The 23,890-nt window shown below is 39.5% G+C and overlaps 1 protein-coding gene across 33 annotated transcripts in view; it reads right to left on the reverse strand.

Moving 5' to 3' along the window:
• CLASP2 (cytoplasmic linker associated protein 2) overlaps positions 1 to 23,890 on the reverse strand; it is a 277,986-nt gene that overhangs the window by 240,315 nt on the left and 13,781 nt on the right. For all 33 annotated transcript variants that reach the window (XM_034761038.1, XM_034761043.1, XM_034761035.1 and 30 more), the window contains exons 2-6: positions 22,092 to 22,170; positions 9,510 to 9,613; positions 6,161 to 6,252; positions 5,741 to 5,816; positions 1,960 to 2,057 (exon numbers count right to left, since the gene is read on the reverse strand). In XM_034761038.1, the coding sequence (XP_034616929.1) occupies positions 1,960 to 2,057; positions 5,741 to 5,816; positions 6,161 to 6,252; positions 9,510 to 9,613; positions 22,092 to 22,170 (449 nt within the window). The remainder of the gene's footprint in view (positions 1 to 1,959; positions 2,058 to 5,740; positions 5,817 to 6,160; positions 6,253 to 9,509; positions 9,614 to 22,091; positions 22,171 to 23,890) is intronic.

A 23,890-nucleotide genomic window follows, 5' to 3' on the forward strand; every position in this document is an offset into this window, starting at 1 on the left:
TACACAAAATTTCTTACAAACTGCATTTAATTAACCTTTCCTGCCTTCCTCAATTTAGGACACAAGCATTGCTTTGCCAGTACTTTATAGCAGCGTGCACTGAAGCATCATCTGTAAGCTTTTACATGAATATTTTTTTATGCAAACTAAGCAGGTACACACACAATGAAACAATACGGACATTCTAAACTATATATGTGTACAAATACAAAAGGGAAACATTTTCAGTTACGTATTTACTTTACAACTTCATGATCCACTTTGTAAGTCACTGTCATATAATAGAATAGTTGAGAAGCTCTGAATGAGTCAATTTAAAGTAGTTGTATTCAAACTGTAGATCATCTACAGTACTTTAAAATAATGCAAGTTACTCATCCATAAAGCAGTAAAAATAAGTTTCTATAAGACTATCATATTGATTGTTTGACAGCTGATCATTAAAGATTGGCCTTCATCATCTACAAACAGAATTGAGAGCCATGTCAGTCTAAACGAGCATAGAACTACTAGGATCATTTAATGTTTATCTTCCCTGAGCTTTGCTACAGGAGTAGACAGGCACACAGTAGTTTTGCTTTTTGCCAGTACCAGTGCAGAAGAGGATAGCTTTATGTTGAGGAAAATTCCCAGGATAAACTCAGTCTACTACTGTATTCTTCTTGCATGACAGGTTCAGAATGACTGTAAAATGTTTTGTGGGACAGAGCAGACCCCCCTCCCCTGAAGGGCTTCATAACAAGCACCAGTACGTCTCTGCTTGTTTTTGCAAAACATGATGGTCTGACGGCCTGTTTGAATGAGGAAAACCTTTTGAGAAAACAGGAAGCTGTTAGTCCTACATGCATCCACTCATCTCAGGTACATTTACATGAAGATGCTGCTCCTGGAGAAACCAAGTTCCTTGAGAGCGGAATATTTGTGTGTGGTTTACCCATTTCAGAATGGACACATGCATCGTCACTACGATTTAGATGGTAGGAATTTGGAAATACATGCCTAATTGCAGTTTGTCCCTGGAGTGTCACCAAGATAGAGAGACCAAAAGGTAATTTATTACCCAGATAAAATGTAAGTCCCTTTCGTGTTTGCTTCCACTTGGACCTTAAGGTCCACTGAGGTTGCCTCACATGAAAATATGGAGGAGATGGATACTCGGAATATAGTTGCAGTCATCAGATCCACCATTTGCAGCATGGTCTTAACTGTCACCTATTAGCTTATGCTTATCCTTTCTATCAGAATGGGGATGTCTTGAATCCTGTCTTGACACAGGAAGGGGTTTAGTTGAGCCATCTCTTGCTCCTACCTACTCCAATTATCTGGTGCGGACAAGCTGAGCCTTTGGATAGTTTAATATCAACTCTTGAATTGTTTAGGAATATGAATTAAGCAACTCTTTCTAATCTCTCCAGCTTTTGTACTCTTGATCCCTAAGAAAGAAATCCTTCTACTACTAGAGTTAGAATTAGAGCAGGTTAAATAACATTTGTAGAATAGGCTACTAGATGATTTCCAAATATTTTCCAATAAATTTCTCTCACACACCTCTACCTATTCACCCAATTCTACAGTTGGACACAATATATTTGAATAATTTGTTCAAAGTTCATTATGATTTTTTTATTACATCAAAGGAGTTTTTCCCCATTATTTGCCCAGCTCTACTTTAAAAAAAAAAAATCTGATTTGATTCTTGGATGTAAAGCGGTTTGCATCATATAGCCCATGGATCTTCCAGCAGAAAAGATGAAGTAAGGAGTTTTCAGTTCTGGTTGCATATAATTTGTTACATAACAAGCAGAATTAGAAACAGCAATGATGTTAGAATGTAAACAAAAGAAATTGATAAATGGTATAAAAAGTGGCATTGCATATTTAACAGTAGCAGGATTCTAATGCATTCTAGGCACCGATCAAAATAATTAAGTGGTAAAAATTAAATAAATGACGACTTACCTTGCAGAGGGAATTCCCCTCTTATTAAGGTCAGCTCTTACTTTCTCTCCTACATGTCTATAAATCTCCACAATTGCCAATAATGCAGCATCTCTCACCTGTGAATGCATATTTAATTAAGATTTTTTTTTTTTAAATTATAGAAGATTATATTTGACATAACACAATGAATAACCAATCTTCCAGTGCCGCTATGACAACCCAACATACAGGTTTACCTCACAAATAGTTGGAAGCATGAGGATGGAAGAGGTGGGTAACAAAAAGTTATTTCAAGGACCTTTCTAGCCTTTCCCCATTCAATTAGCCTACCACACCTGGGATGCGGTCTGGGGTTAATTAGTAGAACCAATTGGGTATGAAGAAGTTGATTCTCCTTTAAAGAGCAACAGGAAGCAGCAAAGAAGGGGGAATGCTTAGAAAGACCACAAAAAGAGAGAGAAAGGCTCCTGCAGAGAGGATCTTGAGACCAGGGAAGTTGCTTCAGTTATTGCGGGGGTTGCGGCTAGAAGTAGCCTGCTAAGGAAGAAAGGACCCTGAAAACCTAGGGAGTTTGAGGCTGTGGCCTGCTTAAAGCTGGGGGAAGGCTTTTGTGTTCAATTTTGAACTCTAAGTTAATAAACCATACCCTAAGCAGGATTGTTTCACTGGACTCTCAAAAGCCAAGAACCCCCGTGAAAGGGGGAAAGGAAAGGAGGGAACTGAGGCCGGGGGGGGGGGGGCGGGACTGGGGGAGGGGTCATCTCAGTACCACTAAAAACAGAAACACTGGAGGGGATGACACAGATATCAAATGGGGGGGGGGGCGAGGGAGGTAATTTCTTCAGAGTCCTACTAAACTAGATCAACAATCCCAAACATTATTCCATATATTCTGATCAAAAAGTGCTGGTTCCTCTGGTTCCAGCTGCTTCTAATCCAGTTGTGCTTTTCACTGTAAAAAGAACCCGACTGCCTGAAAAAGCAGCAAGAAACAAGCAAGAGAGCCTTCCTGCCTCCGCCAACAGCATTACTACAAAGAATCACTGGTAGAGAAAGAATAAGGGGACCAGCCAGTAGAGAAATATATGCAGAGAAGGAGTGGGGGAAGAGAAAGATGGAAGAGAGCCTATCATATTAAAGACAGCTGAAACAAACAATTCCTTAATATTAATACTTTACATGTAATAGTAATGTAATAGTAATGTACTTGGTTCAGGAATGCTATTGATCTGTGAACAGAAAAGCAGGTGGTCCACAACACTCACTTTATTAAGATATGTCCCATACCATGGCTTTTTTTTTTTTTTTTTTTTTTTTTTTTTTAATTAAACAAGTGAGCCACAAAATGCCAGAGCTTCTTTCAGACTTGAAAACAACTCCCTATGCTATTAAGGAGACAGGGATCTAGCCTAACTGAAAGCAGAAGCATATACATTAGATGGAAGACCTATTATCTAGTCCATATCCCATCAAAAAAATTTTTTTTTCCTTACTGTTGTGACGTTGTGCAGTCTATATGGTTTTATAAAAACTTGATAATAAGTCAATATAATGTAACTGAGATAGTTTTAGAGAAAATACGGTAATAAGTGAATGTAAGTAACTGGGATATGCCTCATGCAAAAGGTCTCCTGTAAGGTATCATTACAAAGCTTATAACCTACTGAGTATGATCATCTGATTTGTATGAATGTACCACTCTTGTATCTAAAACTAGAAATATAAAATATAACTCTGAGGGCCTATTGTAATTGTGTAAAGTGTGGACCATTAATGATGGTTTGGAATCTTGATGACTCCCATTGTCTGCAGATGGCTGTATTTACCTGTGAGTCTTCCTGTATATGTGTGTGCTGGCAAGTGAGTAATGAAGTCTTGCAGTGACATGTGATCATGTCACCTGAACTGGAATCCATCTTTAACCTGGTGCTTTTCCAGTGAGGGGGGGTGGAAACCCAGAGAGACAAAGAGTTCCCGCCTTATGCAAAAGATATATAAAGGGGGGAAGAGAACAGAGAAGGGAGAAGCCATCATGAAGAATCCCCTAGCTATCACCTGAGCTGCACCAGGGGAAAGAATTGTGCCCAGGCCTGGAAGGTGTCCAGTCTGAGAAAAACTTACTGAAGCATCTCTGAGGGTGAGATTATCTGTATTCAGTTTGATTAGGCATAGATTTGTGCATTTTATTTTATTTTGCTTGGTGACTTACTTTGTTCTGTCTGTTACTACTTTGAACCACTTAAATCCTACTGTCTGTATTTAATAAAATCACTTTATTTAGTAATTTACTCAGAGTATGTATTAATACCTGGGGGAGCAAACAACTGTGCATATCTCTCTATCAGTGTTATAGAGGGCGAACAATTTATGAGTTTGCCCTGCATAAGCTTTATACAGGGTAAAACGGATTTATCTGGGTTTAGACCCCATTGGGAGTTGGGCATCTGAGTGCTAAAGACAAGCACGCTACTGCGAGCTGTTTTCAGGTAAACTTGCAGCTTTGGGACAAGTGATTCAGACCCTGGATCTGTGTCTGGAGCCAGACGGGAGTGTCTGGCTCAGCAAGACAGGGTGCTGGAGTCCTGAACTGGCAGGGAGAACAGAAGCAGGGGTAGTCTTTGCACATCGGGTGGCAGCTCCCAGGGGGGTTTCTGTGATCTAACCCGTCACAGTTGTATTTTCTAGTGCTCTGCCAAGTCCAATTTTAAACAAACCACAAGTGGGGCTTCAACCACTTCCATCTGAAGGCTATTCGACAGTGCAGATATCACCATTCAGAAATTTTCTCATTTTCATTTTAGCGATCTCTTTGCTTAATTTCATCTCATTACTAGCTGTAGTTAAGGCTATGTTTTTGTCATGGAATCCATGACTTCAGAGATCTCCCCGACAATCTCTGCTTCAGCCCCAGGGGCTGCAGGATTCTGGAGCTGGCAGCCAGCTGGGCCCTGGCAAGGTTCCAGCAACAGGCGACAGAAATGACAGGCAACAGGGGGCCCCCTACAAGGTTCCAGTGGCAGGTGACATACTCCTGAGCGATAGCCTCTCACAGGGAGGGGGATGCCTCGGGCGAGCAGCTGGGGGTGTCCCATTTTCTCTTTGGGAAATATGGTCACCCTGCAGTTCCCAGCCGCTATGGGCGGAGGGGGACCTCCCTGCAGCTTCCAGCTGGGGAAACCATGGAGCCTCAGCAGCAAAAGTCACAGACAGGTCTTGGCTTCTATGAATTTTTGTTTATTACCCGTGACACGTCCGTGACTTTTACTAAAAATAACCATGACAAAAATCTTAGCCTTAGCTATAATCCTTGTACTTCCCTAAATATCTTGCCTCACCTGTCTGCATCCTGCAAGAGGTGTTCATCTTGTACTTGCTATGTTACCTTAGTCAATTGGTCAAGCTATACAAATTTCATTTTAATCTTCTGTCTGAGGTTAATCCTTCCTGCCATTCAATTATTTTTGTTGCTTTTCTCTGAATACGTTCTACAGAAAATGACTATCAAGCAGTGATTTGATTTAAGCTGCTGGAGACAGGAAACAAATGAGATGAGAGAGCCAACAGGCCCCATTGAGGCAGACATACCATAACTGTTCCCCCACAACACTGTGTCCATGTGGCAACACACAAGGCTCAGGGAGAAAAAGCCAACAGGTAAGGCTTGAATAGGTGGAATTAAAAGACAGCATAAAAAAAGATTTATGAAGATTTTTCTTTAAGGACATAACATCAATTTACCATCTTTTTTAAATATCAAAACGCACACTGTACAAGTAATATATAGCAATAAAACCCTTACCTGACTATTGGAGTCTCCAGACAAGATACATAAGTGTGGTACCAACTTGCTGAGGATTAATGGTTGTGCACCATAACTAAAAATAAAAAAAATCAAATCAAGAGAAAAACACTTTTTCCACACCAAAACAGAAGTTTTACTTTGTAGTTTAGCATTGCTAAAGTAAACATTTTCATGGATCCCCAGCTTTTGGTTACACACTTGAAAATATATGTGTGTACACACACACACACACACACACACACACACATTCTTTCAGCTAACGCCAGAAACCTTGGACCAGTCAATTTAGTAAGAGCATTTTTAAATGCAACAGGCATCTTAAAGTATTAAATTGAGATGGAATTAATTAATTCAGAAACAAGCAGGATAGAGTACTAATTTTAATATTTTATGTCTCCATAAAAACAAGATGCTTACATATTTAAGGTTGCAACGAGACACAAACACACTCCTTCTCGGGATCGGTAGTTCTTGTGTTTAAAACCAACAGCAAGACGGTCCCAAATACACTATTAAAACAAAAACAATTGCTTTGAATTACTCATAGCACAATGCAATTCTGTTCACCTTATATAATGAAATCAAAACTTCAACAGAAACTATTGATAAGAATATTCTGAAGTTTTGTTTTGTAAAATGGAGGAATGTTTTGAACAAAAATGAGGTTTGTTTTTTAAAACAGGCTTTACATCATGGAACACTAAGCAACTCCACCCACCTCTCCGCACCATTGGATTATTTACATTAAGCGACAGAAAATATCTCACACCTGAAATATTTCTAAAACAGTTTGTCTTTATATACTCCCAATATTTCACTCTCCTAATTCTATATATTTTGAAATATTTTTCCTTTTGAAACTCAACTGCAAAACCAAAGCAAAACTTTAAAATTTACTACTATGACTTAAGCAAAGGTTTTTCTTTATTTATTTTGTCCAATAGTTTATTTATTTCCTTATCAAAATCTCCTCCCATTCCCCGTTTTTAGTCTCTTCCAGTACTCATTCTTCTACTCTTGCATTAAATTTCTTCTGCATTTCTTCATTTTATATTTTAATTTTTCCCCCCATTCATTTATCCTGGTTCTATTTGCGCTCCAATTCCATTGGTTTCTGCTTCTCAGTATGCTTCTGTGTTGATCTCTCTCCATTTTTTTTTTTTTTAGTATGAATTTCTTACACTAAACAATCCCTCATTTCCTTTCCTGCATGTCATTTTTTCAGTGTCTTTTGTCTGTCTTTATTCATTCCCTTCTCATTTTATCTTTTTTAATTCTCTATTTCCCAGTAGCTCTGGAGCTCTGTATCACCCAGTTAATGCTGCAACTTGGAGCTTACAAAACTCTGGAAATCCAGTGATATTTAAAAGCAAGTACATAGACTCAAACTGCAAGCCCCTTCAGCTGCAATGCTGCAATCATTGAGCAGGCATCTGAGAATAATGTAACCTAGCAACAGCTGCACACTGCCTGAGGAATAACATATTTTTCAGTGTATGCAGCATTCTATAATTTAGCCTCTCCAAGTACTGCAATTCTGATGTAGCATAGTTACACCAAACAGAACACTAGCATACCTATGTAAACTATTAAAATTGTATTGTCTTACTGAAAAAGACAAAGCAACAATGCTAATCAAAAAGAGGTAGTGTAAGAAGGGGTACTACGCTTGATCTTAGCTCATAGAGAGCCGAGAAGCTCTAGATAACATCCTTGTTCATAATTATGTAGCACATTTTAGAATAACTTTTAAAAGGTTATAGATTTAAAAATTTTGATTACAATTTTCACTTGAAAAATTTTACATTTTACAATGTATAAATTGTAAAGAGAACAAACTGCCAAAATAGCACAGATGAACAATAAAGGATAGGCTGGCAAGAAAGAAAACTTCCATCTCCAATTAGCCCATCTTCTAAGGTAAAAGAGAAAATAAGGAAGTCATCTTGCCAGACAGAGAGACAAGAAATAGGCAGAGAAGTAACTGCAAGAGATTTGTAGGGTAGTAAAACAAACATCTTCAAACAGAAATTTAGGATTACTTAAACTACCCCCTCCACTACCACCCATCTCTCCAAAAAGAGACAATCACATGGGTCTCTGAGAAATCTGCTTTCTAGCAATAATTAGCATCTGCTTCTCATATTTGGCTTGCCACACCCATGCATTTACTTGCTGTATTTTTATAATTATGCTACTATATCTTTCCCATGTTTTGTTCTCTATTTTATTGCCTTTCGAGTTTTTGTATTTTATTTACTTTTCAGAAATAAGCATCCTCAACATCTCATTGTAAGAAAAGGTTTACCAGCAAGCAACTCAACTGTTCCTAGGGAACAGGCTATCACAGAAGCGATGAAATGCTCAGTAAGAAATCCATGCGACTAAATCCTTTTTGGTTGAGGATAGGGGACGGAAGGAGTGCAGAAGAGAACTTTGTATTTTAAGGGTTGCTTAAATCACACTAGAATACTTTTTGTTACACAAACAAATTTTCAAAAGTTTTTTCTACTTGTGGATGAGGTTTGTAGATGCAAGCTCCCTGCACATTCATCCCCACATATCTGAACAAACATATGCAGGTTTTAGCAGTTTAAAGTACCTTGCTCTGGTTTGCAAAATTAAGATTCTCCCTATTAATTTCCATATCTAAACTTATAAAGAGGGTTTCCTTGCGAGGGAATTAGTAATAGTTGAGTAACAATAGCATTCCTATTGATAACCCCTGTTCCAAGATTCCTCAATAATACTGCTTAAGCGATAAATCTAGTTAGGCAATTTTCCATTTTTCAGACTTATATTAATAGGAGTCTTACAGAACCACCTAGAAGACCCAACCATAAACAAAGTCCCGTTGTGGTAGGCACTGCACAAACACATAATAAGAGAGAGTCTAAGGCTATGTCTACACTGCATTTCCATCTGTAAAACCTTTGTTGCTCAGAGGTGTGAAAAAACACATCCCGACCAGCAAAAGTTTGACTGATGAAAAGCACCTGTGTAGATAGTGCTCTGTCAGTGGGTGGTGCTCTCCCGCCAACAAAACTACCGCCCCTTGTTGGAGGTGCTTTTATTTTGTGAACAGGAGAGAACTCTCCTGCCGACAAAGAGTGGCTACGCTGTGTACCTTACAGCGACACGGCTGTAGCGGCACAGCCGTGCCACTGTAAGGTGTGCATTGTAGACATAGCTTAAGTAAACAAGACAGGCAAAAGATGGAAAGTATTTTTAGTCCATTTTATACGTGGGGAAATGAAGCTCAGGGAGATTAATGGCTTTGCCCAAGGTCAGACAGGAAGTATGTGGCAGATCCAGTAACCCAGATTTTCTGAGCTGTGATCCAGTGTCAACCACATCCTTATGTGGATGCGGATGTATTATTCACCCTAGGTTTTTAATTAATTTGATTTTGGGAAAGTTGAGGGTCAACCTTATTTCCATTATATTAATTAAAATTCAAGCCCATCTGGAAGTTTCAACCATGTTTAACTTAAAAACTTCTGCCATCTTGATATGAAAACATCCGCTTTTGATTTATATAGAATACATAAATAATGTAAAAACAGTATGCTTAGTGTCAGAGTTATATCTTCAGCTAAAGCAAAACAGTCCAATATAGTTTACACATTAAAACAATGATCCAACTAAAACTTGCACACACACTTAACAACTGACTTCATGGGAATGACTTGTGTTTCAAGTTAAGAGCACATGTAAATATTTGTAAGATCAGAGCCTAACTCTGAATTTCCAGAAGTGGTCATACCATTGGTGGTGCCACCTGGTCCATTAATTTCAATATAAGAGTCTGTGCTTGCTCTCGAACTTGGTCTTTGGCATCTCCCATTCGATCAATCAATGCTAGAAGAACTAGGAAAAAAAAAAGAATTAACAAAATATGTATTAATCAATTTAAGACCACCACATTTATTAGAAATGTTTCTTAAAGAAGAATTAAGCTTTTTCTACTTCAAAAATCAAGACATGATTGAAAACAAATCCAAAATATTTTAAAGAAAGATTTTTCAAAAATAATCATTTAAATGGGTTGCTAACCGGTTTTCTATCACACATGTTTAAGAATAACGTGTTGGACTGGAATTAAGAAGCAAAATGATATCAAAATGACTAAGCCACAGATAATATTTCCCTTCTTGCCAACCATATACATTACTTCAGATTGATCTTCAAAAAGAACGTCAGACAAAGGCTTCTCAGCCTAAACTACTTCTGTAAAGATAAGGCCTTTGTCTGCAGCCAGATTAAATGAGCAGCCAAGCAGCAGCCATTAGCGGAGAAGCAGGACGTCTCATCCTCACAAAAAGAAGAACAGGAGTACTTGTGGCACCTTAGAGACTAACAAATTTATTAGAGCATAAGCTTTCGTGGACTACAGCCCACTCTCACACTTATTATCAAACTGTCTGTACTGGGCTAGCTTGATTATCACTTCAAAAGTTTTTTTTCTCTTAATTAATTGGCCTCTCAGAGTTGGTAAGACAACTCCCACCTGTTTATGCTCTCTGTATGTGTGTGTATATATATATATATCTCCTCAATATATGTTCCATTCTATATGCATCCGAAGAAGTGGGCTGTAGTCCACGAAAGCTTATGCTCTAATAAATTTGTTAGTCTCTAAGGTGCCACATGGACTCCTGTTCTTCTTTTTGCGGATACAGACTAACACGGCTGTTACTCTGAAACCTGTCATCCTCACAGTCCATCTAAATGACGTTAAAACAATGTAATATCAGGCTGTGAAGAAGGAGACCCCGTCCTAATGGCACACACTATCGCCAGATAAAGAAACAAATCTTAAGATGGTTAAAGAAAACTTAGTTTGATAGCATCCTGTCCGTCAAGAAATCACAACCATAACTATTGATGTGAAATCCTCATTTCTTTATTGTTTTGTCATTATGGTCCTCACTTCCCTATTGTTTATCTGTATGGTCTCTGTCTTGTTCTTTAATTGTTTCTGTCTTGTAAGGTAGGATTGGTTAGAGAATTTTGTTACACTATGTTAGGATTGGTTAGTAAAATTTTAGTATAATGATTGGTTAAGGTATAGCTAAAAAGGACTCCAATTTCACTATATAAACTGAGGGTATGTCTACACTACGAAATTAGGTCGAATTTATAGAAGCCGGTTTTATAGAAATCGGTTGTATACAGCCGATTGTGTCTCCCCCCACATAAAATGCTCTAAGTGCATGAAGTCGGCGGGCCGCGTCCACAGTATCGAGGCTAGCGTCGACTTCTTCTTCTGCTTCGCTCTTCTTCACTCTCTTTGCTTTCCTCTCTCTCAACCAACTCTTTTCAGCCTCTGACTCCCTGGCATAGCATAGCCTCCCAGTGTGGCCTGTTGCTAGCTGCATCTTTCCAGCTTGAGATGTCACTGTGGAATGTTTTCAAGTCCCTCTGGCAAACATCCTTCAACCTGAACCTAGGTCAGCCTAGTGGCATTAGAGCACCTGCAAGTTCTCCATACTGGAGATCCTCTGGAATGCGTCCATAGTCCACCCAGTGCAGATGACTATGCTAATGGAGTAAAAAGTCATCTAAAGAGCTAATGACTTGACAGTTTTCTTTTCCAACTCTTGATTTCAGGAACTTGGGTTTCCCACTTCACAGTTAGAACACGATGAAGACAGTAGATGTAGCCGGTGTTTAGCCTTCTCTCATGACTGCTCTAGGAGACCCAAGTCTTGCCATCGTACAGCAGCGTGCTCAAAACGCACATCTGGTAAACCCCTATATCTTGGTGTTCACATTAGTTTTCTGTTATCTCACATTTCTTGGTCAGTTGGCCAAATGGTGGTAGTTGCCTTTCCAATGCAAGAATTAAACTCCCCATCTAGAGATAAGTTAACTAAAACACTTAATCCTAAATAGCAGAACTTGTACACAACTTCTAGCATGGTGTTAGCTATTGAAACTTCTGATGCAGTCAACACATCTTGTACCAGAATCACTCTCTTCTTATGGCTAAAGGCTATGAGTCAGTCACGGAGGTCACAGATTCTGTGATTTTACATGACCTCTGTGACTTCAGCCCCACTATCCCTGCGGGGGCTCGGGCTTCTGTGATTTATTGTTTATTGCCCATGTCCTGTCCATGATTTTTACTAAAAATACCCATGACAAAAATTTTAGCCTTACCAATAGCTAATCCAAATACATCACAAGCTAGCCCAAAACTATTGCAAAGTTTCTGAAGCTCCTGTTTGCTGTGTTCGATGAGCACCCTATCATCCACAAAAAGTTGTCTTATAGCAGGTGTTTTTACTTTGAGTTTTGCTCTTAGACATGCAATGTAGAGTTTTCCATCTCATCTTGTACACCACACTACTAAATTAGAAAGCACAGCAAAGCAGCAGAGAGAAGACTATATGGAGCAGCACTGGTGCCAAAAAACATCCCATTTGACACCACTTTGGATTTTAAAGCAGTCAGACTGATCATCATACTGGACTGTAGCCTTCATGCCAGAATGAGGAGGAATGGGGTGCAACCAATTCTCCATAGCAACTGAAAAAGGCCATTTCTCCAGACCAGGTCAAAAGGCTTTATAAGATATATGAAGGCCAGGTAAAGAGGTTTTCTTTGTTCTTGATGCTTTTCTTGCAGTTGCCTTAGTGTGAAGGCCACATCTAGAGTAGATCTACTGACATGGAAGCCACACTGACTCTCTGGATATATGCGTTTGGCAAGAACTTGCCGTCTTTTGCGAATGACCCATGAGAATGCCTTGCCAATAACACAGAGAACTTTCTCTGTAATTGTTGCCATTACTTCAACTACCTTTGTTTTTCGACATTATGATGTTGGCATTCTTCATGTTCCATGGTACCACTCCTTCCCTCCAGCAGGCAAGCAAGACATTGTGCATATAGTGCTGCTTCAGAAACAGTGGTTTCATGTAAATAAAGTTTGTGATACTGTTCTATCCAGAGTTCCATCTCCTTGCTCCTGTCAATGATGTCTGCATTAAGAGATTCCAATGAAGCAGTCTTCTTGCTTTCTTTATTCCATCATATATACTTCTTAGATCTCCATTCTCAAAGAACATTTGTTTCTTCTCGCACAGATCAAGCCAGTCTAAGTGAGAACACTGCCTTGCTGTTTGTTGCAATGCGGGCTTGGCCATTCTGAGGTTAGCACGTCTCAGGAGAGGGGTTCATATTGTGGTGGAGATATGCTGCGAGCTTTGCTTTAATAACTGGAAGCATTTCTCCAGAGTATGTGGCAAACCAGACTATTAGCAGTACAGTATTTTCCAAAAGCTAACGTTGCAGATTCATAGATTTTTTTAAATTCAGTGTTCCATGCTGCATCAGCATTCAGGGAAATACAATCAATTACATAGTTTCCCTGAAAAGTAAAGTAAATTGGAGACATGACCTTTGGTCTTTTGTGTATTGATACTAATGCAAGGGCAACAGCTTTGTCTGGTACAATGGAGTTTCCTTAATGAAAGTTTTATTTACAGAATACAAGCGAATGGTCTGTGTCACAGTCTGCACTATGAAAACTGCAAGCATGGAAAACATCCAGGTGTTTTCGGTGGGTGGCAATTAAATCCAATTGGTGCTAGTGTCCAGATGTGGGATCTCTCAACAAGACCTTCCAGTAGTGACCACCTTGGAAGTAGGTGTTGGTAATAAACAGTCCTCAAAGGCTAAAGAGCTCCAGTAGTCTTTGCACACGGTTGTTCATTTTCGCTCCCTCTATGGTGGCCAAGGCATAGCAGCCACATCTCTTGATTTGAGTCTTCTCTAGCGCTGAAGTCTCCCAGTAGATAGTGTCACTCACCTGTGGTAGCTTGCTGATGATACTGTTGAGTTGCTGATCAAACAAATCCTTTAATTCAGAGGTGGATGAAAGTGTTGGAGCACATGTGCTAATGATGTTGTCTCTCTTTAAAAAAAAGAGTTCCCTAGCCTTTTTATACATGCTAAGAAAACTTTTCAAACACAAACTGAAGTTAAATCTCTGCAGTCAAGTCTTCCTATTTTTGCAGAGACTGTGCCAAAGCTATTGCTGCTGCTGCTGCTACTAGCCATAGGGGGTGAGGCAAGATCTTTTATTAGACCAACAGCTGTTGGGGAAATTGACAAGCTTTCCAGCTTACACAGTTCTTCAAGTTTGCCTTCAGCCCAGACCTGAAGGAGAGCTCTGTGCAAGTTCAAGTTTATCTCTCTGACCAACCAAAGCTGGTCAAATAAAAGGTACCCACCTTGTCTCTCTAACATCCTGGGACCAAGAGGGTTACAACAATGCTGCAAACAACAGTGGTAGATGACTGTTACTACTAGAAAGAGGGGAGATTGCCAGCTGGCTCTTCAGCTTGAGCAGCTACTGCTATTCTAAGTACCACGCATGGGAAGAGGGGAGGCTCACTATGTGGTCTCCTGGGTGGCTGATGACAGAGGCCAATACACCTAACCTTCTGCTTGGGAGACTGATCTTGGAAAGGCCACCCCAGTACAAGAGACCTCCAACAACGTAGCAGGGAGCTTCTCACAGGTCTTCAGCCTGCCAGGACATCACTGCTCCTTAGCCTACTGCTCTTCTTTTGGAAAATTGGGCCTGGGACAGGAGGACTGAAATCTCAGCTTCATAACACCTCAGTAGAGGGTAGTATGTGCATAAGGCCTTGTTCCATTGCAGCAGCAGACTCTGTGGGGTAAGCATAAATTCATTTTTGGGGAGGGCACTGTCTAGCATTATTTGGGGGGAAAGAAGGATTTAGTAATGGATGTGGGGGCCTTTGGGAAGACACAGGGTTAGCCAGCACAAGAGGAAGGTCTTCAACCATAAAGTTGATGAGAATGTATCTTACCAGCAGGAGACCAGGAACAAGGGGGGCACAGCACAGGACACAAGTAAATGTCAGCTTTTTGACTAGACGTAGGGCTTTTCTACACTACCTGACGTATCGGCGGGCAGCGATTGAACCAGTGGGGGTCAATTTATTGCATCTAGGATAGACACGATAAATCGACCGCTGAGCGCTCGCCTGTCGACTCCAGTACTCCACCAGAACAAGAAGCGCAAGCAGAGTCAACGGGAGAGCGTCAGCTGTCAACATGCCGCAGTAAGTAGATGTAAGTAAGTCAACTTCAGCTACGCTACTCACAGAGCTGAGGTTGCGTATCTTAGATCAACCCCGCACAGTACTGTAGACAAGCCCTTAAACTATTGCAGAAATATTTCAAGCAATGATGCTGATTAGAATCAAATCAAAAATCTAGAAAGCAATTCAATAAACTTTTTATTTTATGTCATGCCCCGCCCAATGCACTAGGGCAACCAGGGACAGCTGCCAGTGAGCCTGGTGCCTGGCCCAGCGAGTGGGGTTGGGGGCAGTACAGCCATGCCGGAGGAGCTGCTGGCTTGGGACGCTGGCTCCTGGCAGTGGTGGCCTGATAGGCTGCTGCTTTCACCACTGTGGTTCCCAGTAGAGCCTGCAGCGCCGCACATAGAAAATTTATATCTGCAGATATAAATTTTCTATCTGTGCAGGGCTCTACCTATCCTCCACGAACTTATCTAGTTCTTTTTTGAATTCTGTTATAGTTCTGGCCTTCATAACATCCCCTAGCAACAAGTTCCACAGGTCGACTGTACGTTGTGTGAAGTACTTCCTTTTGTGTGTTTTAAACCTGCTGCTTATTAATTTCATTAAGTGAGCCCTAGTTCCTGTGTTATGTGAAGGAGTAAACAACATTTCCTTATTCACTTTCTCTGCACCAGTCAAGAATTTATAGACCTCTACTATATCACCTCTTAGACCAAGATGAAAAGTCCGAGTCTTTTAATCTCTCCTCATATGGAAGCCATTCCATACCCCTAATCATTTTTGCTGCTCTTCTCTATACCTTTTCCAATTCTAATGCATTTTTTTGATATGGAGAGACCAGATCTGCATGCAATATTCAAGATGTGGGCATACCATGGATTTATACAGTGGCATTATGATATTTCTGTCTTCTCTATCCCTTTCCTAATAGTTCCTAACATTGTTAGTTTTGACTGTCGCTGCACGTTGAGTAGATGTTTTCCGAGAACTATCCACAGTGACTCCAAGTTCTCTTTCTTGAGTGGTAACAGCTAATTTATACCCCTTAATTTTGTTCAGAGTTGGGATTATGTTTTATAACGTGCATTACTTTGCCTTTATCCACACTAAATTTCATCTGCTACTATGTTGCCTCATCACCCAATTTTGTGTAACCCCTTTGTAACTTTTCGCAGTCTGCTTTGGACTCAACTATCTTGAGTAATTTTGTATCATCTGCAAATTTTCCACCTTACAGTTTACCCCTTTTTCCACATCATTTATGATTATGTTATACAGCACTGTCCCAGTACAGACTCCTGGGGAATACCACAATTTACCTCTCCATTCTGAAAACTGTCCATTTATTCCTACCCTTTGTTTCCTATCTTTTAGGCAGTTATCGATACATAGGAGGACCTTTCCTCTTATCTGATGACTGCTTATCCTATGACATGCTACAGAAAACTTAAAATACCCAGCATTTGCAGTCTCACTCTCAAGCAAGCAACAACTATATACGGCCTTAAAGGATTATTCTCATCTACTATCCCATAGTAAGCATTTCCTTTTAATTAAAAGTATTAAAACTGTTTTGTTTTTTATCAACATTATGAGTAAAATGTTACCAAGTAGATTTGGTGCCTGGGGTGGTAAAATATATAAATTTTCAAGCTGTTATAATAAAATTAGGTTTTTACACGGTGCTTAAAATGATTTCTGGTTCATTCTGTTTCTCCCTTACTCAGTTTGCAGATTCTTAATGTATTTCATGATAAGTCTTATAAGGCTGCACATGGAATATAACAGAAAATATCATATCACAGCCTCAAGAACAGTTTCAGAAACACAGAAAAGTCTCTTGTAAATTAAAGTTGAAATAATCTAACAGATTCTGGAATGCAAGAGAAGAAATTTATTCAAGGCAGAGCTTCATATTTAATAAGAAAGGTTGGATATCTTAATTAGTCCTCTGTTATTCTTCACTCTCTCCATTCTCCGTGGCAACAACAAAATAATTCCTGACCAGAAATGGTTTCCTAACTATATTTTGATGTTATGTTAGCTCCATATTAACAAATATTGAATTATTAGGTGAGGAAAAGCTGCATTCATGCAGGATATGACTTAGGCTAAGATTTTTAAAAAATGGCTAGTAATTTTGAAAGCCTCAATTTTCTGAGAACATACTCTTTGAAAAATCAGGCCCCTTTCATGAGTCTCAAGTTGGTTACAGAAAAATTGAGGCACCTAGAATCACTAGTTGCTTCTGCACACCTTAGCCTTAGCTTGGATGGTATATTAGAAATCTATAGTCTTCATTAAGGATCGTATATACTCATTCATAAGCCGAATTTTTTTAGTAAAAAAAGGGAAGCACCAGAGAAGGGTATAGAGAGGGAGAAGTGGGACACAGGCCCTCCCCCCAACAGAGGCAGCAAAGGCGGCCGCGCCGGAGCAGGCCGCGCCACCCGGCCCGCCGGAACAAGCCACGGGCAGGCCAGAGACATCCTCCCCAGATAAGGTGGGAAGGGATGGGATAGGGAGAGTGTGGGGGTCCCGGGTGAGGAGTGGGGCCATGTGGGGGGGTGGTCACAGGGGTTACTCCCCTGACCCCTAGCTTCTCCCCCCACAAAAATTTCCCCACCAGTTGCTGTGCCGGCCCATCAGGGTAAGCAGCTGGTGCGCTGGGACACTTTGTTTACTTAGGTTTACCTCCGTGCCTGCGGACGCAAGGTAAACAAACCATATTGGCCCGCCAGCAGCTTATCCTTATGGCCTTGGAGCCAAAGTTTGCTGACCCTTGAATTATAGGGTCGGCTTATGAACGGGTCATAAAATTTTTCCATTTTTACTTATCTATCTTGGTGGGATCGGCTTATAAACGAACCGGCTTATGAGAGAGTATATACATGGTACTCCTACAGCAGTGTTTCCCAAACTTGGGACACCGCTTGTGTAGGGAAAGGCCCTGGCGGGCCAGGACGGTTTGTGTACCTGCCACGTCCACAGGTCCGACCGATCGCGGCTCCCTCTGGCCGCGGTTCGCCGCTCTAGGCCAATGGGAGCTGCTGGAAGCGGCACGGGCCGAGGGACGTACTGACCGCCGCTTCCAGCAGCTCCCATTGGCCTGGAGTGGCAAACCACGGCCAGTGGGAGCCACGATTGGCCGGACCTGCGGACGCGGCAGGTACACAAACCAGCCCGGCCCACCAGGGGCTTTCCCTACATAAGCAGCGTCCCAAGTTTGGGAAACACTGTCCTAGAGGAACATTGTTCTTCTATGCAGCACTGTTCAAAGCCAAAGATCAAATAAGAGTCCCAACATCTGTGACCTGCTGAGATTCTTCAGAACAATGATTGTGGTTAGAAGAAGGGGTAGGAATTAATTTGAGGGATGAGGTTAACAGTCTTGCCTCCTTTTCAAAGCACTATTTTTGTGGAATTTCTCCATACACGTATGCTTCTATTTTTTTGTCCTCTTATGTACCACTCCTTTAAAAATACTTCAATCATTTTTGCAAGCCATGGAATGTGGTGGAAAAAATAGAAATGCATGTTTATGTAATCTCTGGATTTTGTTTTAATCACATCTTCATGAAGTAGGTGTTAAAATACACTAGAGCCCTACACTGTTTCAAAGACAGACACTTCTTAAAAAATGCTGCTTAATTTGCTTCATTTCTCCAGAACATACACCTCTATTCTTATGAATTACCAGGTATCCTTAGACTTCTACAATAATCTCTTTGGTTGTGAAACAGTTCAATCACCTTCAACGGAGGCATTTAAAAAAAAAAAAAAAATCATTTCAGCATTTCATCTCTCTTAAAACTCCCAGATATATCAACATTGATGATAGCTGCAAAGAATGTGTACTATGGTTAATCTGAAAAGAAAAGGTCATCACCTGCACTCACTACAATGCAACACTGTTGCCTAGGAAATGGAATTAGTTACCTTTTACCCTATGGTATACCTCCATACAAAGATTACTAATGTGCAATTCAGGTCATATTAAAATGCCTGTGTTCTAACTACTGTACTTACTGACCTTGGCTAAACCTAATTTATGGGATATAGGTAGCTCATAAAGCTATATAGGTAACCAGGCATTTGTTTTGCTTTCACTCCTCAACAAAACCCTTGTTTATTCTTAAGTGAGCAAATGCCTTAAATGACAGTTATTCCCCTTGCCACACCCATAAAGAGCTACATTCCAATGTAACTGCACAGGCCCATGTTTTGACATGTTATGCTTGGGTAATGTGTTAGTTCAGTTATTACTGGGAGTGTAAGTATCATGCATAGGAACATTCCAATCTTTCAAAAAAAGACAAGACATGAAGTGAGAAAATGCAGGATTTTTTTTTTTTCCGGGCATGCGACAAACCCTTCAATTTCTTATTAAAGAAAATAATATATACCAAAAAAGCAAACTGAAATTTCCAGTTGGGGTAAGGTGGATTTAAAAAATATCCAACACCATTATATAAAAAAGGTAGCAATTTAATCTCAGAATAATGGGACAGAATGGTGCTTAATATAATAAGTGATCATACTTGAGTACATTCAAACTGACACTTTTTTCGACTCAGAATGGCAAACCACAAAGACTACTTCCTGGAGTATATAAATGAAGAAAAAGGAGATGGAGAAGTTAATGGTTTGCATCAGCATTTTCAATTTTCAAAGTAATATTTAAGAGTTGATTGGAAAAGCGCTCTCCATCTCTAATCTGTATGTATGATGAGATCCAGCAAAATCAGATTAAAAGAGGTATATTAGAGAATATATACATTTTCTAAGAAAAAGATTCAGCCATCTTGTCTTCTATTTGGAGATCTTATGCTCCCCTCTCTCCCTTAACATTCTCCTGTCTAGTAATAGGAGCACTCCCTCACCCCCCCACATATCACACTACCAGCCTGAAGTGTAAATCTGCAATACACAACTGGCCACCACCCCACATCATTAACTATGACCATAATAGGCAGTGCCATATCTGTTAAAATTTTACAGCTTTAGTTTGCAGAGAACCATAATTTTGATTCTTTGCCACTGCTTGACCATGGGAGCTTTGGGTTCAGCACAAAGTTTATAGGATAATTTCCTAGTCCTACACCCTCTCAAGTAAGCACTACTGCTATTCATAGAGCCAAGATATGGATTGGAAATATTTTCTTCTAGAACCCAGACTGTTTAAACACAGTATGGTACACCCAAGAGCGTTATTTGACTAGTTCAGGCTTAGTTATGCACAAGTGTGCAAGAAGTTTTTAACACTGAATATACAGTGCAACAACATAGCAGTGTTTTACAGAGAGATGGCTGAAAAGAGAAACTTCTAGGGTAATGTAATCCATATCTCTTTCCTTCTACATTAACAACCACAGAAGTGATTTTGCACATGGATGGACTGGAGAAAAACTGGCTCTTAGTTAAACTTATTTCTCATCAACCTGGCATATAAACAGTGAATACACATAAAAAGCAAAAGTTCTGTCCTCCCCTGGCATTCCCATGGTTCCCCCAGAGCCGATCTCACATGGCAATTTAAGGCCTGGTCTACACAAAGTAGAAGCAGTTTAACTGAAGCTGCAATTAAGTGGAATTAAACAGGTGAAAGTTGAGTTTAGACAAGCTCAACTTGGATAAAATGCACTACAGGTGGGCTGGGGAAACTTACTGGTTTATCAGCATCTACTTATGCAGTTTGCACGGAGCAGATACGCAGGGTTCACAGCTTAAGGTAGAATGGCATTGTTTTTATTTCAACATCAACATAGTAAAATATTTAAATTGTAAGCTCTTCTGAGCAAAGACTTGACATATCTGTTCAACTGTGTACACCAAGAGTACTATATATTATTAAAGTCCAGGTTTAATCCTGAGATGATGGAAAGCAAGGCCTTCTCCAATGAAGATTTATTGCAGCACTCCAGAACACTCCCTAAACATAAGACAAATATATCTGTGACATCTTTCAGGACAAGTTGCAAAATTTAGTAGTTTCTTACATTAGCATGTTTGTTGCCTTATTGTATGATGGAAGGTGTTCGTGCTCTAGGATTTAGAAAGCTGCCTTATTTTTATCACGTTTTCAATTATATTTTAAAGCTCCCAGATGCCTGTACTTATAGGCATATACAAATTAATATTTATACTATTTACTGCTCTGCATTGTCAAAATCAGCACCGAGCTCAAAGTCTTAGCGCAACACTTGAGCGCCTCACCTTCTGGCCCAGAGGTGAGAGCTACCAAGTAAGCTAAACTGACATACAATGTAAATCAGGGTTTAAAAAAGGATTAAAGTTCTGGCAGAAACCTTATGGAGTAATATACTGCTCACCGCCATTGATTTTGCTTGAAAAGCGATTTAATAAAAAAAGGTTTTCTGCATAGATGGAAGTAAAAATAATACAAGGCAAGTAATCCAACAAATTATTTATAATTTTATGAACTCTCCATGAAATTATCTTCCTTCACTATGTTTCTGCTAAAATGACCAGTAGAGAAATGGTTCTGATATTTAAATACAGTATCAACGTTAAGTAAGTTTCAAAGTCAGCAACCCAATGAGTCGAACAGGGTAGTCAGTTCAGACCTCTCAGAATTTTACAGACTTAGGCAGATGTCACTGCACCCATTTGCAATCAATAAATGTTTGGAATTTGTTAAGGGTTTTTGCTTTTTGGTTTTTTTTGGGGGGGGGGGGGGGGGGGGGGGTTGTTTTTTTTTTAAGAAACCTTAAATCCTACAGCACAATTCTACTGCAGGAGATGGATTATGTAGCAAATTCTGTGTCGGCAGAATCATGTTATATATACATGGAACCCTGGTTAAGACATTTTACAAATAGAAACTGCAATTTATTAATACAATTTTAAAGTAATACAGTCAAGTTGTCACAATTTTAGATAATGGAGAACAATAAGCAACTATGTAGCAAGAAATCAATGATAGAAAAAATTCTTGGAATCTTGAAGAATCACAATATAGCGGTCTTAAAATATGAAGGTAAAGTACATACATTAACTTGTCAATATTATGTAAGTATCTGTAAGTCAAACCCTAATGGGGCATATAGGCCCTCATCCTGCAGATACACTCGCACTAAAAAGCATGTGTGTTTACCTGATTAGGGTCATAGTTACTACCAAAAGTTCTCCGCCATGTTTCAGATATAGTTGCTAAAATAAGAATGTTTACTAAGAAAACAGCACTTTTCCTACATTTTTCTTTGAAGGAAAAGGAGAATTGACTAGTACTTCACTCACCAGTTGGTACATAGGATTTAAAGTGTCCTGATAGTCTGTCAACAAAGGCACCTAGGACATCTAATCCAACTAACGCCACCTGTAGAAATAAAAGAAAGTATTAGATGTATATAGTGCGTCACTAGACAGTTCTTTAAAATATATTCTAATCTGTCTATAAATACCTGGACTGGCTACTGATGTAGTCACCCATATTGAACCATCAGATCAATATTCGAATTAGAGAGTTGACAATTATTTTCTAAAGGTTTTATACAAAAAGTGAAAAATTTTATACAATATTTAGGGTTCATCTAGTATGTTTACATAATATGATGCACTTTGGATTTTTCAGTACCTTTTGCATTCTTCAGTCAAAAGGGAGCAATTTTTAGGAATGCAACATTTTCATATTCTCATCTATAATGGATTTGTCTAATTTTTGCATTTGTAATTGACAATGATTTACTTAAAAATCATTTGCTAAAGGAATAACAGATACATCAATTATGTTTCCACATCTGCTACTGACTGTAAGGTTCCTAGCCCTATGATCACTGTAGGTCACGTGACCTCTGGACTAAGGAGGTCATTTTTAAAGGCATTCTGGCCAGCTGTCTAGGCATTTCACTATGCAGTTGAAAGCACATGTGGACATTCTATCTTTAACCATGAAGATCACTTAGTAATATCTTATTGTACTTGCCAGAACTTTCAAATACTTTTAAGCTTATTTCTATTCCTGTTTTCCAATCTTAAAATTAATCACACAATTAAAAAAAAATTAATAGTGATTAATCATGTGATTAAAAAAATTAGCCAAACACTCAGGTATGCCAGGAATAAGGTAAAGCATTAAAATTATAAAATAATTCTCTAACAATCACTTTGCTTCAGCTTCACTGAAGAGAGTAGGATCAAAACTAATTATCCCTCACAATGTCTGATGGAATTCAGTAGTTAACTGTTTTGAGTTATTTAAGAGTTACTGGCCTATCCTGATGACTATTTTTGAAGAAATTCTCTATAAAGTAGCTGGAAGTTTCAGAGTGTGACACACTATCCCAAAGCAACACCCTGGCATCACTATATTCACCGTTGTCATATAATTGTGATGTTTTGTAAAAAGTATACCTTTGAGGTATCATTTTAAAAGTCTTGATCTGTTGAACATGAATATTCTGTTGGACTGTATGTGCCATCATTGTATGTGACGTTATGAAGTTTTGCTGCGTGTATGTTACTGAAATATGTTGTAATATTGGAAAACACCCACAACCAGGCTTTCAGGTACAACAATGGAGAAGCCAGACAGCACTGATGGCCAAATAAGGGGAATTCACACTACCTAGGACTATCTGAGGACCGGTATACAATGAAAACTTCTCAGAGGGAACACAGACAATGGACACTGCTTGACTCACATCACAAAAGATTTTTCGAGCAAGCTGGAAGAACCTATAAAGAAGGAGAAGCGATATCATTTGGCCTCTCTCCTCCCGCAACTCCACACCTGGAAGGCACATCTGGTGGACAAAGATTTGGAATGGCGGAGGTGGTGCCAGACTGGAAAGGAGAATCCTAGCTTGTATTAAGGCACTGTACCAGGGGTAGGCAACCTGCGGTACGCGAGCTGATTTTCAGTGGCATTCACACTGCCCGGGTCCTGGCCACCGGACCGGGGGGCTCTGCATTTTAATTTAATTTTAAATGAAACTTCTTAAATCTTTTAAAAACCTTATTTACTTTACATACAACAATAGTTTAGTTATATATTAAAGACTTATAGAAAGAGACCTTGTAAAATTGTTAAAATGTAT

This window comes from Trachemys scripta, chromosome 2 (genome assembly GCF_013100865.1).
Source record: "Trachemys scripta elegans isolate TJP31775 chromosome 2, CAS_Tse_1.0, whole genome shotgun sequence".
Taxonomy (NCBI): domain Eukaryota; kingdom Metazoa; phylum Chordata; order Testudines; family Emydidae; genus Trachemys; species Trachemys scripta.